Here is a 13,288-nt window from a genome sequence, read left to right on the forward strand (position 1 = left end):
ATGAGTACAAATCATTGTTTAATAAATCAAACAGAATTTTCGCTCACCATATTGCAAATACTTCTATACATAAAATAGTATCTCAATGACAAGAAGCACCTGAAAGGTTCAATAGAATATATTTATATATATATTTTTATGTATATTTTTTTTTAATGTATCAAGTGATAAGAAAAAAAGAGAGTGAACAAGATTAGAGACTGATTGAAAAACTGGGCGGTGAAAAGCAAAAAAAAAGCAAAACTTCATACAAGACACAATCCATAGAGTTTTCTTTTCTTATAGTACAAATTCTCAGAGCGAATGTTGTCGTTACACCTTCATATCAAAACACCACAACCGGGTCAGACGAGGACAAATATTTTTCAGGAGTCCTGGGAGAGGAAACTATTTTGGCACCGTCTGCAGCTGGATCCAGATTCACCGGCTTTCAGCTCAAATGTGCAGCTCAACCTCAGTTAATCCACATTTTTCTTCAGAAGTGTAAACTGCAGGGCCGTAGTCTACAGACTCGGGGTGCTAAGTCGATTATTTTCCTAGAGTGGCAAGACAGGAAAAAGGTGGAGCTTCCTGATGGTTCTTGAGGAAGTGCAGGATGAAAAGGGGGGTCAGGCACTGCCAGCAGTGGACACACACAGAGGATATGCTTTCGAAGCAGCATTCAGAAATGAACTCCCTGGCTGTTCCTATTGACAGAGCGGAGAATGGCTTTGGTTTTCGGTGTCACTACATCACTGTGCAGATAATAGTTTTGCCACATTCGTAAATCCTTCGCTGGAAGAACGGCTGAAAAACTGCAGGCTATTGCTTTTTTTAAAAGTCGGATATAATGTTTGCACCCAAAGCTGTACTAAAAGTTGTATCACGTCAGAGAAACGCTGGGGTTTGACTCATGCAACGGAGACATCTGCAACCGCCGTAACTCGCAGGTCCTGTGCTACAAGCTGTGAACTTTGGACAGAGGAAAGGGTGTATGTAAATGCTGTGGTGCATTCTGTTATCACCGCTGCCCCTAAAACCCACTCGTGTCAAAGCTCTCTCACGCGCTCATGAACTCCGTAAACCTCCGAGAGCAGCGGACAACGGCAACACCACGAGCCGGGACAGTTGGAATGAAATGAGGTAACAGTGAAACAGAAGCGAGGCTTAAATTAAAGGGAGGGAAGAGAATGCAATATAAGCGAAAAACATTTTCAATGTTCAACTGGTTTTAACTCTTCTTGTCTTGTAGTGCGAGACCGCCGGTGCTTCACATGGTAGTGAACTGACTGTGTGCTTGTTTCAGCTTTGCGGCGATCTGGGGGGGTGAGGAAAAAGACAAACGAGCATGAATACAACAGCAGAGTGGTCATGTGAGGGTTTAGTATCTTCAGTATCTAAGCACTGTGCAACCGACTTCCAGGTAGTAAAGCAGTGAAAAGGGCTACGTGTTAAACTTAAACATACTGGGATAAACGGTCAATAAAAGTGCCACTACCGTCTCGTAAAACTTGACTTGCTCCTCCAGGTACAACTGCATGACCCTGTTGTAGTCATAGATACGGTTGCTATGGAAGTGGTTCATCTCAGCTGCGCCGCAAATGAAGGAAAACCACGGAGATCAGACAGCACGCCATGACAAACTGCAATGCTTCAATTAAGCCTGGGACAGTGTGGTACCTTGTAATGCGTAAGACATGGTGCTGACGCGTTTGGCCATGGTGACTTTGTCCTGAGGGGTAATTTTACTGGTGGCCACCAGCTTGTCAGCCTCCTTCACCTTGTCTATGGCTGCCTGTGGGAATTAAGAACAAGCAGACAACACAGCAGTCAACCTGGTGTCCACAGCGTGCATGGTTTAATTCATTTTGCCTGTTGACTGGGATTCAGCTACACATAAATCACAATTTAATTATAATTAAAATACACATCAGTGCTTTTGCAGGTGACTTTATGTACACATGTGTACGTGGAGAAATACATGAGCGAGAGGGAAACGTCCTCAGAGATTCTAGTCAATTGTTTGATCAACGCTAACAAAATGTGTCCTCTAATTTGAGGTATATTGTCTTATTATTTATAATAAAACACCACTTTAAATACTCCCACCCTCAAACTGTGTATCAGGACCCTCTTTACTAGCTTGGCACTGAGAATCGGTGGCATTAATAAGCCTTCCCTTTCCGGACAAACATCCGGACAAACAAATAAACACATAAAACTAAAGAACTAACAAAACAGAATGGCAGAAACTGAACCCTCCTCTTACAGCTCTCCCCTCTCTGTCCTGAAAACGTGCAAAAACAGTTCATCTACAACATTCACCTAAAACAGGATTCAAACTTTTCTTCCTGAGTACTCATCTGATTGCGCCACCAAGTTCATTGCTCATTATTGATGTTTTTTTAAAAACTCTCTCACCTCATTTCAGGAAAAGATCTGTGAACAGCTGAGGCTTCTCCTCACTGGCTATATTCCTACAGGCTAAAAACAGCGCTAAGAGGAAGTGCAGAGGTCCAGTTTCCTCTCAGAGTATTTGAATTTCAATATGCTGAAATGTTAGAGTGGCTTTTATCCCCCCACCAACAACATACTAGGTTCAAATCCGTCTTCTGCTAAACCTTTGTGTGGACAGCACCATATACCGACGTACCTTATGGACGCCGATGGTGTCTGGGAAGCACCCAAGAAGACCCTTGTATTCATTGTTGGTCTCCATGAGGCAGTGAAGGTCTTTCCTGGGCTAAAAACAAAACAGACACAAAAGGGATAAATGTGAAAAGGAAAAAGGCGACGTAAGCACCTAAAATTGGAACCAAAGTTCCAAAGTGAAGCCCAGATCAGGAACTAATGCAAGTTCCTGATAAGAGAGAAAACAGGGAAACAGGGAAACTGTAGGTCGCATGAGTTGAATTTAAACACAACGGCACTATGCATGACGTGATCATGGATTCAGAGAGGAGGTAAAGGAGTGAGGGAAGGCAGCCTGATAAACTCCACTGCTTTGGCCTGCTGAGTCTTGAGATGAATCCATGTCCACACATTGTCTTTGTCTAAACTGCATCGCTAAGCTACGGCTAACAACTCTACAGGAGCACTGAGGAGAACTGTCTGGAGCAGCTTACCAGATGAATCCTCCCTCTGGAAGCTGCTGGGACATCAAAAAAGCCAAGAATTGACTTTATTACACAGCACACTGATCAGGCTCGACAAAACGGTAAAAAAAAAAAAAAAAAAAGCCACATTCAAATCAGGTCAGAACAAAATACTAGAAATAAATGTGACCTGGGTCACTTCCTGTACAGATACAGACTAGAAGAGCAGGACGCCGTGTTACAGAGGTCATTAAAACAGCACCGCTAGGAAGTAAACAGTGGATGTCATCAGGAAATGTTCAGAGACATCGTGAGATGCTGTGAAGTGTGACCGCGAACACAAAACCATGAGGCCGACAGAAACACCTACAGTAAGCTTCGAGACCTTTGAGCCGCCAGTGGTCTTATAAACTGTGTGTGAATTTCTCAGCATTGCTATTTTTCTAACTGTTTCAGTGACAACCAGAAAAAAAAACCCTGAGGTCAGAAACAGCTCTAACCTCAAGCAGCCGTCAGAGGACCTACCTGCTCTGCAACCATCTGAGCGATCTCTTCGTACGTCTTCCCCGCTGCTGTCATGGCGTCGGTCAGCGTTGACTCACCTTCGGCACAAAGGGAGTTAAAACGTGTCATCACCATGTTGCTCAATAGCATGCGTGTGCTACTCCGTTTCAAAACACATTGCCACCTAATGAATGGCTACACAGCAAGCTGCAGCGACTTCTGCTTTCACCCCTGTGACTGCACTGATTACAGCAATCTTTCGAGGATGTCACCAGAGACAGAGCCAGCGACTGCCTGCACCTGGGAACATGGCGTACCTTGGTATCCGCTGCTGGTGAAGACAGAGGACAGGTTCTGGAAGGCTTTGCCGATTCTCTGGTACTCTTTTGGCAAAGCTGTGGATGAGAAGAACACGGACAGCGTGAAGTTTTCAAAGTTGACAAAATACTGGTGAAAACTGTAATTAGGGCACAGTGAGGGCGTGGCCTGTGTGCTGGAAAACACTTATTTAGCCTGAGTGCAGCGTGAACGTACGGCCTGTGCATCTCTTCCAGTGCTCGTGTCCCACCGTGAGGATTTCCTTCACCCCGTCATCCATGGCTTTGGTAAACCTGCTGAACTGTTCGCACTTCTGATCCCTGTGGACGGGTGACACATGTACTGAATATTCACAGGCATTAACACACACAGCACTGCATACAGGTAACTTAACTGTCTTTGAAGTTTTCTATTTGCAAAGTTTGCTTGAACTCACACTTCTCCCAGATCCAGGTCCTGAGCGTCCGGCTCTATCGTGGAGAAGATCATCACCCCCACTGTCTCGTCCTTCTCTGCTTTTCTCTTCCCCATCTTCCAGTCCTGCACCAACCAATCAGCACTCACTTTAATTCAATCTTTCAACACTAAAATTACATCACTTATCCAGCAGGAAAGTGTGAAAACAGGAAGAAATGTTTTTGAGCTGAGTGACTTTCAAATCCTCAGAATCTCTGTATTCTCCGTGTCTGCTTTAAAAAATTGCCAAAACAAGCCTTTAGCAGGAACCGGATTCTGTAAAAGGTTAAAAAATGTGCGCTCCTTGGCACCACCGAACAGCCAGAATCGACTCGGCTGCAAACATCAGCCATGCCCTGGACTCGTCAGCTGAAGTGGGCTGAACTGCAGGCTGTGCTTTCACAGAGCAGGGAGACAACAAGGATGGAACCACATAAATAACAGGAGTCAAAACAGTTTCTATAGAGCAGCGGTCCCCAACCACCGGGCCGCGGACCGGTACCGGGCCGCACAGATAGAATAAAAACGTTTTATTGGTTTATTTTTATTTCCAGCGGAGTCTGCAGGGTGTTTTATTTTGAAACATGACTAGCTCGTCTTCCCGTCACTTCCGTTTGTGTTCGTTTCCCGAACTTGACTGTCAGTTTTTATGCCCGGCTGCTAAACGAAGCCGTCAGTCAACAACAAACGTCTCAGGAGAGCTGCTTTGGAAAGTGAGAGAGACTTGATACTGAGACAGAGAAAAAGTAAACATGTTAAGCAATAAAAATTAATTTTATTTATTCATGAAACTTTTCAATAGAAAAAAACTCAATTATTATTTGTTATGTGCGCAATGACCGGTCCGTAGAAAAATTTCTTGCTTAAAACCGGTCCGTGGTGCAAAAAAGGTTGAAGACCGCTGCTATAGAGCATGGAGCCACCTTTTTGTTCCAGTGGGCACTCGGAAAAATGTTGTATAGACCATCTTAGTTATAACTCACACAATATACAGCAGCACAAAGTTAAACGAAACACTTCATAAAGCATTAATTAGTATCTGAGTCCACGAGGGAAGGCAGGCGGAGGAGCCACAGTTTACCTTCTCGTCCTTGTAGGTGAGGAAAAGCTGAAAAACGTCGCTGCAGGAAACAACGGGGTGCCTGCACATCCTGGTCATCCAACCTTGCAGCCGCTCCATCCGCATCTTAATGAACTCTTCCTCAAAACGGCCTTCACCAGACGGAGGGGTGCAAGGGAAATGGTTTTCAATCTATCACAGCAACATACCGTCCGACATGTGTTTACTGATGGGGCGAGGATCCATAACTCACCCGTCACCTGCTTGTCCGGTAAAGAAGGGATGGGGATGGCTGAACCGAATTTTTCCAGGAGCCTCTCATACAGCCAATCGAAGTGCTTGTATCTGTGATTGACTGGTCGATTTGTGGTCTGAAAACCAAGAACACGGAGTTACAGACACTGTAAACTTGAGCCTTTCTTTGCTTTGCTACTTTAACAGATTTCAGCCAAACTTATTTTTGAAGTGGCCTTCTCGCAGTTATTCGATGTTGGCTACTGCCTAAACTCCAGCTTCGTGCATCCAGGAGATCAGACATTTAGAAACAGCTGCTGGATACTTACACCGGGTGTGATTTGGTACTCAATGTAGCTCTTGAGGCCGTACATCTTTGAGCCTTTCTTAGGATCAGCTACCACACAGTCTAGCTGGGTCTCTGGGTAAGACCACACTGGACCAACTTCTCCCATCTGAGCATGAAACATAAAGGTTTAGAACGATGCATTTACAGTCATCTAAACACAACACCAAGCCGGCAAAATGAGGAAACTGTGAATTCTGTTAATATAATATAGTAACGTAAAACACCTACAACAACACCTAACGCCAGTAGGTTCTGTTAATGTACCACAACCATTTAAAAACATCCCATGATAAATAGTATGTGATTTACAGACATATATGTAGACAACCTACATAAATTGGCAGCTTGTCCTTGCCCTTGGCAGGCTGTTTGCTAAGGAGGTAGAGCTCTGGACCAGACTTGGAGAAGCCAGGAAACCTGCTCAAAGAGAAAGGACAAAGTTTCCTCATCAATCTTTTATTTTATTTTTTTTAGCTCTTTCACAAAGTCTCAGTTTTATCTAAAAGTGTGACTTGATAGAAACAAGGAGAATCCTCGTTGTTGTTGTGTATGAAGCTGTCGGGGTCACAGTGACATTCCTGGAAGCAAAACATCAAACTCTGAAAGTCTGAGCACATTTGGCTCAAGCAAGTAGCAGCTAAAAGTCATTACTAACCACCTAGAACAGTTTACCTAAATGTGTTTATGCAATTTTTCTTTTCAGATGAAGCGATGACCTAAAACATTGCTTGTCAAAGATTTAAGCATCCCACCGTCCTGCTGCTGCTGCATATAAAAACTGATTCATGCATTATTCCATTTGAACTCTCACTTGTTGAGGGAGATTTTCATTGCAGATGCATGAGTTCCGCCTCTTTGAAACTGTCCACCGTCTCCAGCTTCTGACTCGGCGTAACCGCTGGTGGACTTCATGTCGTCCCATTCGTCATCCCACTCGTCATCCTCTGCCCCTGGGGTCATGCACATACGGTTAGTTTTAAATCACCATACGCTGTGGTTCTAAATATAAGATAAATGATTGTTCTGGAGCAAACCGGTGCAGTCACATCAGCTAGAGGGCATGCAGCACTGATCTACATCAAAAACAAACCTGTAAACTGCTGCCGTACATTAAAGATATATGTTAAACATCAGCACTTAAAATCAGTAACATCACACGTGGGTGTTGTAGACATGATGAGTTAAATATGTCCTTCCCTACCCTTCCTTTTTACCACAGACCATATTTCATATAAAAAGCATGCTTGTATAATTTTAAATCAATGCTTACAGAGTGCAGGTCCACCTCAGAGAAAAAAGCCTCTTTCCTGCTCGATGCTACTAAAACACACGTTGTGGTGTAATTTTCTCAAAAGCTGCTCACTTCACTTCAAAGGAGGCTTGAAAGCACAGTGATGCAGCATCCAGGCTGTGATATGACTCAGAGTTTGAGGCCCAACACGGCTTCTAAGGTCTGCACAAACAGTATGTCCACACATAAACACAGTGTAGGTGGCTTACTGCATTACTGCCCTACAAAGCCAAATGCAAAAGTACATATTGGTCAGAATTAAGACCAGAATCAGACTTTCTAATCTTTTGATTTACTAATCTATAAGAGAAAGAAACATGTATGTTTTAAGAAAAAAGGTTAAACGGCAGGTGCAATTTGCAAAACTACTGAAGACAGACCAAAATGGTAACGACGGTTATTAATTGTTTTGAAAGACAAAATACTTTGATTGCACTAAAATCATACTGAAATAAACAGAGCACTGCGTTCACATCAGATGGACTTAAAATCCTCTTTACGTGAATTCAGTGCATCTCTTCAAGGAAAAACGTAGTCCTGAGAAAAGTGAAGTGACTTGTTTTAATGTGATATTTACAGAAGTGGAACTCCTTTATCTACACGGGCTGTTTTCTATGTTCAGCTGTTTCTAGGTGATCATCGTGATAAAGACTAACTGTGGAGCCCTAGCAGATAGGTAAAGCCAAATTTACCTGCACTTCCCTGCGATTTCAAACTCAATTTTGACGATCTATCGCCTAAATGCCGTTTGCAGTAAGAGAGGAAGTAGCTAAACCCAGCCGGCACAAAATAAACAAACCAAAAAGTAAGAACAGCTGAACCAGTCCTGCTAAAAGAAAACGGCAGCAGAGCTTTAACTGTCGCACAGCCTCATACATGTTTGAAGGTCTGTTTCTGCACAGTTAAGATTGTCCAGAGTTCCAAAATAAAAGCTCAAAACACACTTCATTCTCCTGCACACTTTACTTACAGCTCTCCATCTATACAGGGCAGGCATGCTCTGATGGAAAACAGAGGCCACACTCCTCTTAAAAGAAGGCACCGTCCCACATCACAACTAGTTAATACAGTGTTAATATCAAACTACACACACATGCCTTTTAAACTTCAAGTCCTAGAACTCTAAGGTGGAAAGTTTCACTCGTCATATGTACTCGTTGCCAGTCCACACACAAAAACGAGCAAGAGTCCAGCGTGCGGTGGACGGGATACCTGTGTAATCAATAAGGTACGGATATGGGTAGATGCCTTTGGCGAAGAGAGAAAGAAAGGAAAAGTCTGTTACTTCTTCTTCTTCTACTGGCCGTTCATTTCCTCTGTTCTCTTTTCACAAAAGCAAGCGGAGAATTTAAAAAACAGGTCAAGGAATTTGTCCTTCTGAGTCATGAGTGAGGCTAACTTTTCCACAGTCTGGCCAAAACTGAATCATGACTGGATTGTCCTTTCCAGATGCTGGAGCTCCTCTGTGGAGGGAATGATGAAGAACCACATCTGGGAGGGAGAGTCACTGCATCGTATTTAGAAATGGTAAATACTGGACCAAAAAGTGCCTGAAGCTTCAAATAACAGGGCTTCCTGTACATTTTTTAAGGTATATCAGTTATTATCTGGTTAAGGTGAAGGACAGGAAACTGCACTTTGTCCTGAATGTAAACTACATCCTTTGTTATATTGTTCTATGAGCCAATGGAAGTAGATGCCAGGACGACTTAACCTCTAATTCACTTGCTGGTAAATATATTTTTAATTCTTCTTCGTTCTCATGACAAAAACCCTCATCACAGCGGCATTTTCAAACATTCAGGACATCACACCTTTTACCAAATCTCTGGAGAGCTGGATTGTGGTCAAAAAACATTTATAAATGTGGCAGCACCTTCTATCATGACGAGCCAAAACAAGCATCCCAACAGAAAGCTAACTGTGTCAATGGACAACCAGTCATAAACCAATCCAACGGTTGCTTAGTCTGACTGTTTGATGAACTGAGCCGACACCTCCGGAGGCTCGAACAGTCGGTCTTGTGTTTCCACACCTGCAGCCATACGTTCAATCCTATCCCCACAATTACAGTGTGAAAAAGCAAACTCTGTCCAAACAGTAATCTAAATAGCTGCACAAGACGCTGCTGTGTCTCCAAGAGCCAAAACAACATGTGGCCTTCACAGTCCCGAAACCGCACCAGGACGTCATGACGAAGTTTGTTTTCACATTTTCTAAATTTTTACGTGAGTTCCTTGAAAGTCTGAGAAGTGAAAAGGCCCGTTAAAGATTAAACGGCGAGTAGCACCTTGAAAAGGAAGCAGAACCGCAGTTTCTATTTTCAATTAGCCTGTGGTTTTAAATAGCAGGAATGAGTGAAATAAATAAAACGACAGGAATGAAACTTAAAATTGCCACAAGACCATAAGGCAGTGATTTTATGGTATAAACAGATAATATTTCTAACATTTTGGCACCATGGCTGCAAACTCCAGAGCTGTTCTTACCTGGGCCCTGGTAGGCCTGCGGGTGGCCCTGTGACACGGAGCCCCACGGGTCAGCAGCGCTCTTCCCCGTCTGGGTGCCCTCCGGGTTAGACGCCCAGTTGTTGCTGGAGCCCCCGGAGGGGTCTGCGTTCCACACCGACCAGGGATCATTGCCGTTGCTAGCCTGGAAGAGACAGGAAGACGAATGGTGAGGGATGAAAAAGAGCAGCAACGGAGAGGGAGCCGGCGGAGAGAACACAGAGTCCAGCCTGGTTCGGAGTCTGTTTAACGAGAAGCTGACGGTAGTCTTATAACAACATGCTTTTCCAAACACGTGATGCAGACCTGGTCGCTAGAGGGAATCTGTTGAGAGATAAATCAGCTTGACAGTGCAGTTTGTACACGCCGCTTTACAGACGAGGCGACTGGAATACTAACAATAAAAAGAAAAAAAAAAAAGCACATGCTTACACGCTACCGTTTTAAGTTTGTACACTCTGTTTTTTTTTTTTACAGCACCTACGAGCTCAAAGTGCAACTACATGCTTGCAAGGCAGGCAATAGGCACCACAATAAACTTCTCGAGCAAAGGCATGCAACAGTGTGTGCGTGTCTTTTGTAGGTTAGAATTAGCTTAATGCTAACCAAACCCAGAATTAGTGAAGTCACCGACAACACCACGGGACGAATATTTACAAGGAAAACAGTGGTTTCGGAGCAAATCGCTGTGAGGACATGAACAAATAAACACATCAATGCAGTGAGGAGGAACCCTCCGACAGCATTGTTGGAGTTCAGGAGTAACTTTACGGTACGTTATGTGACAGCATTTAAGTTTGTGACATTCTGATCATCATTTGGAATAAATGCAGGTGCTCTGCTTTAATGATTTGTCTGTGTGATTAGTCGATTATGTGTGAGACATAAAGAGTCTGATCTCTTAACGTTCTCGCTACGGTGCTGATTGGTACAATTGAAATAAGGAGCGTGGGAGTGGATTGCTGTGAGAATCTGTGCGTCTGTAATGTAGTGCAAGGTGAATGGAGAAGATGAGATCATGCTCTCTGCAGGCAGTGGGGAGTACGACGGTGGGGGGGGATTTGCCGAAAGCAGACCAATCAGAGAGGAGGATGGCTTTGGGCTGAGACTGGCTGAGGGTGGGAGGGCATGGGTTCATGCCGCTGGCCCCGCCCCACCACCCCCATGTGGCGATTACCTCATCAGGGGACGAAAGGTAGGGGGAAACTGGGGTGTCGGGGGTGTCCGGCTGGGGACTCAAGCCCCCGGCATCCACCTTGAGGGGAAAAGAAGGCGACGTTATCACAGAGTGGCAGCAGTGAAGGTACACACAGAGCAGGGAACGGGTTAAAGCGATGGTGTTTTTGAGTGCACGAGAGACGACAGCTGACACATTTCCTGTCTTGACTCAACCATTTACTGCGCCCACAGTTATTTTTTTTTTTTTTACCGATCAGCAGTACGCTCACATATGTGGAACTTCCTGGCAGAAGATTTCACTGAACTTGTTTCCTCTGAGTTGGTTCTTACTCGAGCTAAAAGCTGCATCGGTTTATAAATGACATGACTACAGAGAATATCTCCCACAGCAGCTGCTCTCACTTCTGCATCTCTGGGGCTCACACAGGCTGCGCCAACGTCAGTGAAACTTTGTCATCGCTCACTTCTGCTTTTGCTTTTTCTTCAACATCACCCCATCACGTATCAGTGAGAGGCAGCAGATGCACTGGGCATGGAAATACTCCTCATATTTTTGACCATACTTCCCCAGCTTTTGAATTTAGAGAAGTCAAAGCCACGCCTGTAGCTTCGCTTGCCGAGTGCGTTACCTGGTTTGGTGCAGGTGTCGATGCAGGAGCGTATGCGTCGAAGAAGGACAGATCCGCAGATGCAACATTTCCTACGCTCGGAGGAGGTGCTGTGGTTCCTGCTCCTTGGAACGCAGAAGGTTGCTGACTGAACTACAAATGAAAGGCAAAGGGAGAGACAGAAAACAGTGGCATTAGGTGAACCAATCCAGATATTTCCACGTAATCTAATGACTTTTAAAGGTACATTCTTCCGTGGCAGTGCGACCGTCTCCTCAGCATTCCCTGGCTTTGCAAACAGGGATTTAATTTTCTCAGTTTGTCCCAAATGCATCAGCACCAGATTTACCGCGTTTCAGTAACACCAGACCTTCTGTGATTCCTTTTTGTTTTTGCAGATCTTATTCTTACCAGCAGAGCGCAGTTGCTGAGGAACCGGTCCTGGTGTTTTTCATTAGACGTTACATAAGCTACAAGCGCAATTGTCATCTGCGGGTTTTTATGATTTGGACACAGAATCAAACGGTCCGAGGGGGCAGCTGCGGAGGTAACTTAAGGTCAGACGAGCGCACATATCCTCACGAGCTTGTTTGTGAAGCGAAGCAGAGCGATGGTATTAATCTCTCTCTTGTACACACACAGACCTGCATTGTTAGATGTTGTATAAAGTGTTTAGAGTGAGGCCACGCAGCTAACATCACAGACCTGAGGTTTAATCAAACTCTTCTTCTCTCTCGCTGTGTGAATTTCTTTGGAGTGAATCATGTTCTCATGCTACTGGACACAAACACCCTAATCAGCAAAACCCTGAAGGAGGCACATCCTGTTGAGATTTGCGTTTCAGGCAAGAGAAAGCACCACAGTATGCACACATATTTTCTTCTGTAGCAGGAATTATCCAACTGATTAAGACGAGCGTTTAAGCTTCGTTTTTGTGTGTGTGCTGACCTTTATCGTATTCTGTACTCTTTTTGACCTTGAAACATAGCAGCAGCACATGATTTAGTTTCCTATTTTCTGTGGTGGTACGTTCACTTCTGATCCTCTGGGTTGTGAAATGCCTGCTGAAATCACCACCACACACGTTGCATCACCATGGACACCGGCTAACTTACCTCAATGTAGTCCTCGGGCACCAGTCCAACCTCTCCTCTGGAGTTCTGTGCTTCAATCCAGCCGCCTCCAATGTTCTGAAATAGACAGAGATCCAGCAACAGATGAGACCAAACAAACTGGGGCTGGAGCTCCGCATGCCACATAAAGGAACCAAAATCTAACTGTTGATCTTGGTTACCGCTGGTCTGGTTTGTTTGATTTTTCGAACACACCCAAGAGCTTGATTACAATACTTGGATTCAGTCACTGAAGATGACTTGCACATTCCCATAGTCATTGACTTGAGCATATATATGGATAATGGAGGAAATCAACAGTAGCTGCAAAGGATGTTAATGAAGAAGGTAAATCTGCAAATGAACAGTAGTGACAAAAAGTGGCAAACAAATTAACTGTAATCCTCCTACGACTAAAACTAATCATATTTTTGTAATGCACTTCAACACAAGAACAAGAAACAAAACTACATCACAAGAAGAAGGTAACGAACCTCCAGCTTAGACGTTCACAGAAACATCAAAACAAATACAAAATTCATAGAAAATGACATTTCAGCAAGAGAAACCAATTCCAAACGCAGAATGCAGTGAAA

At 44.1% G+C, this 13,288-nt stretch overlaps 1 protein-coding gene across 2 annotated transcripts in view; it reads right to left on the reverse strand.

Annotated features, from left to right (window-relative positions):
- snx9b (sorting nexin 9b) overlaps positions 1–13,288 on the reverse strand; it is an 18,987-nt gene continuing 5,699 nt past the window's right edge. The window contains exons 3-19 of one of the 2 annotated variants that reach the window (XM_008298759.1): positions 12,696–12,770; positions 11,602–11,733; positions 10,971–11,048; positions 9,776–9,938; positions 6,807–6,945; positions 6,328–6,412; positions 5,976–6,101; positions 5,666–5,783; positions 5,434–5,564; positions 4,333–4,436; positions 4,113–4,216; positions 3,896–3,973; positions 3,600–3,676; positions 2,633–2,722; positions 1,660–1,774; positions 1,478–1,569; positions 1–1,297 (exon numbers count right to left, since the gene is read on the reverse strand). In XM_008298759.1, the coding sequence (XP_008296981.1) occupies positions 1,250–1,297; positions 1,478–1,569; positions 1,660–1,774; positions 2,633–2,722; positions 3,600–3,676; positions 3,896–3,973; positions 4,113–4,216; positions 4,333–4,436; positions 5,434–5,564; positions 5,666–5,783; positions 5,976–6,101; positions 6,328–6,412; positions 6,807–6,945; positions 9,776–9,938; positions 10,971–11,048; positions 11,602–11,733; positions 12,696–12,770 (1,755 nt within the window). In that variant the 3' untranslated portion in view covers positions 1–1,249. The remainder of the gene's footprint in view (positions 1,298–1,477; positions 1,570–1,659; positions 1,775–2,632; positions 2,723–3,599; positions 3,677–3,895; positions 3,974–4,112; positions 4,217–4,332; positions 4,437–5,433; positions 5,565–5,665; positions 5,784–5,975; positions 6,102–6,327; positions 6,413–6,806; positions 6,946–9,775; positions 9,939–10,970; positions 11,049–11,601; positions 11,734–12,695; positions 12,771–13,288) is intronic. The other variant, XM_008298760.1, reaches the window with a different exon arrangement.

Source organism: Stegastes partitus, unplaced genomic scaffold, assembly GCF_000690725.1.
Source record: "Stegastes partitus isolate 25-593 unplaced genomic scaffold, Stegastes_partitus-1.0.2 Scaffold1348, whole genome shotgun sequence".
Lineage (NCBI taxonomy): Eukaryota > Metazoa > Chordata > Actinopteri > Pomacentridae > Stegastes > Stegastes partitus.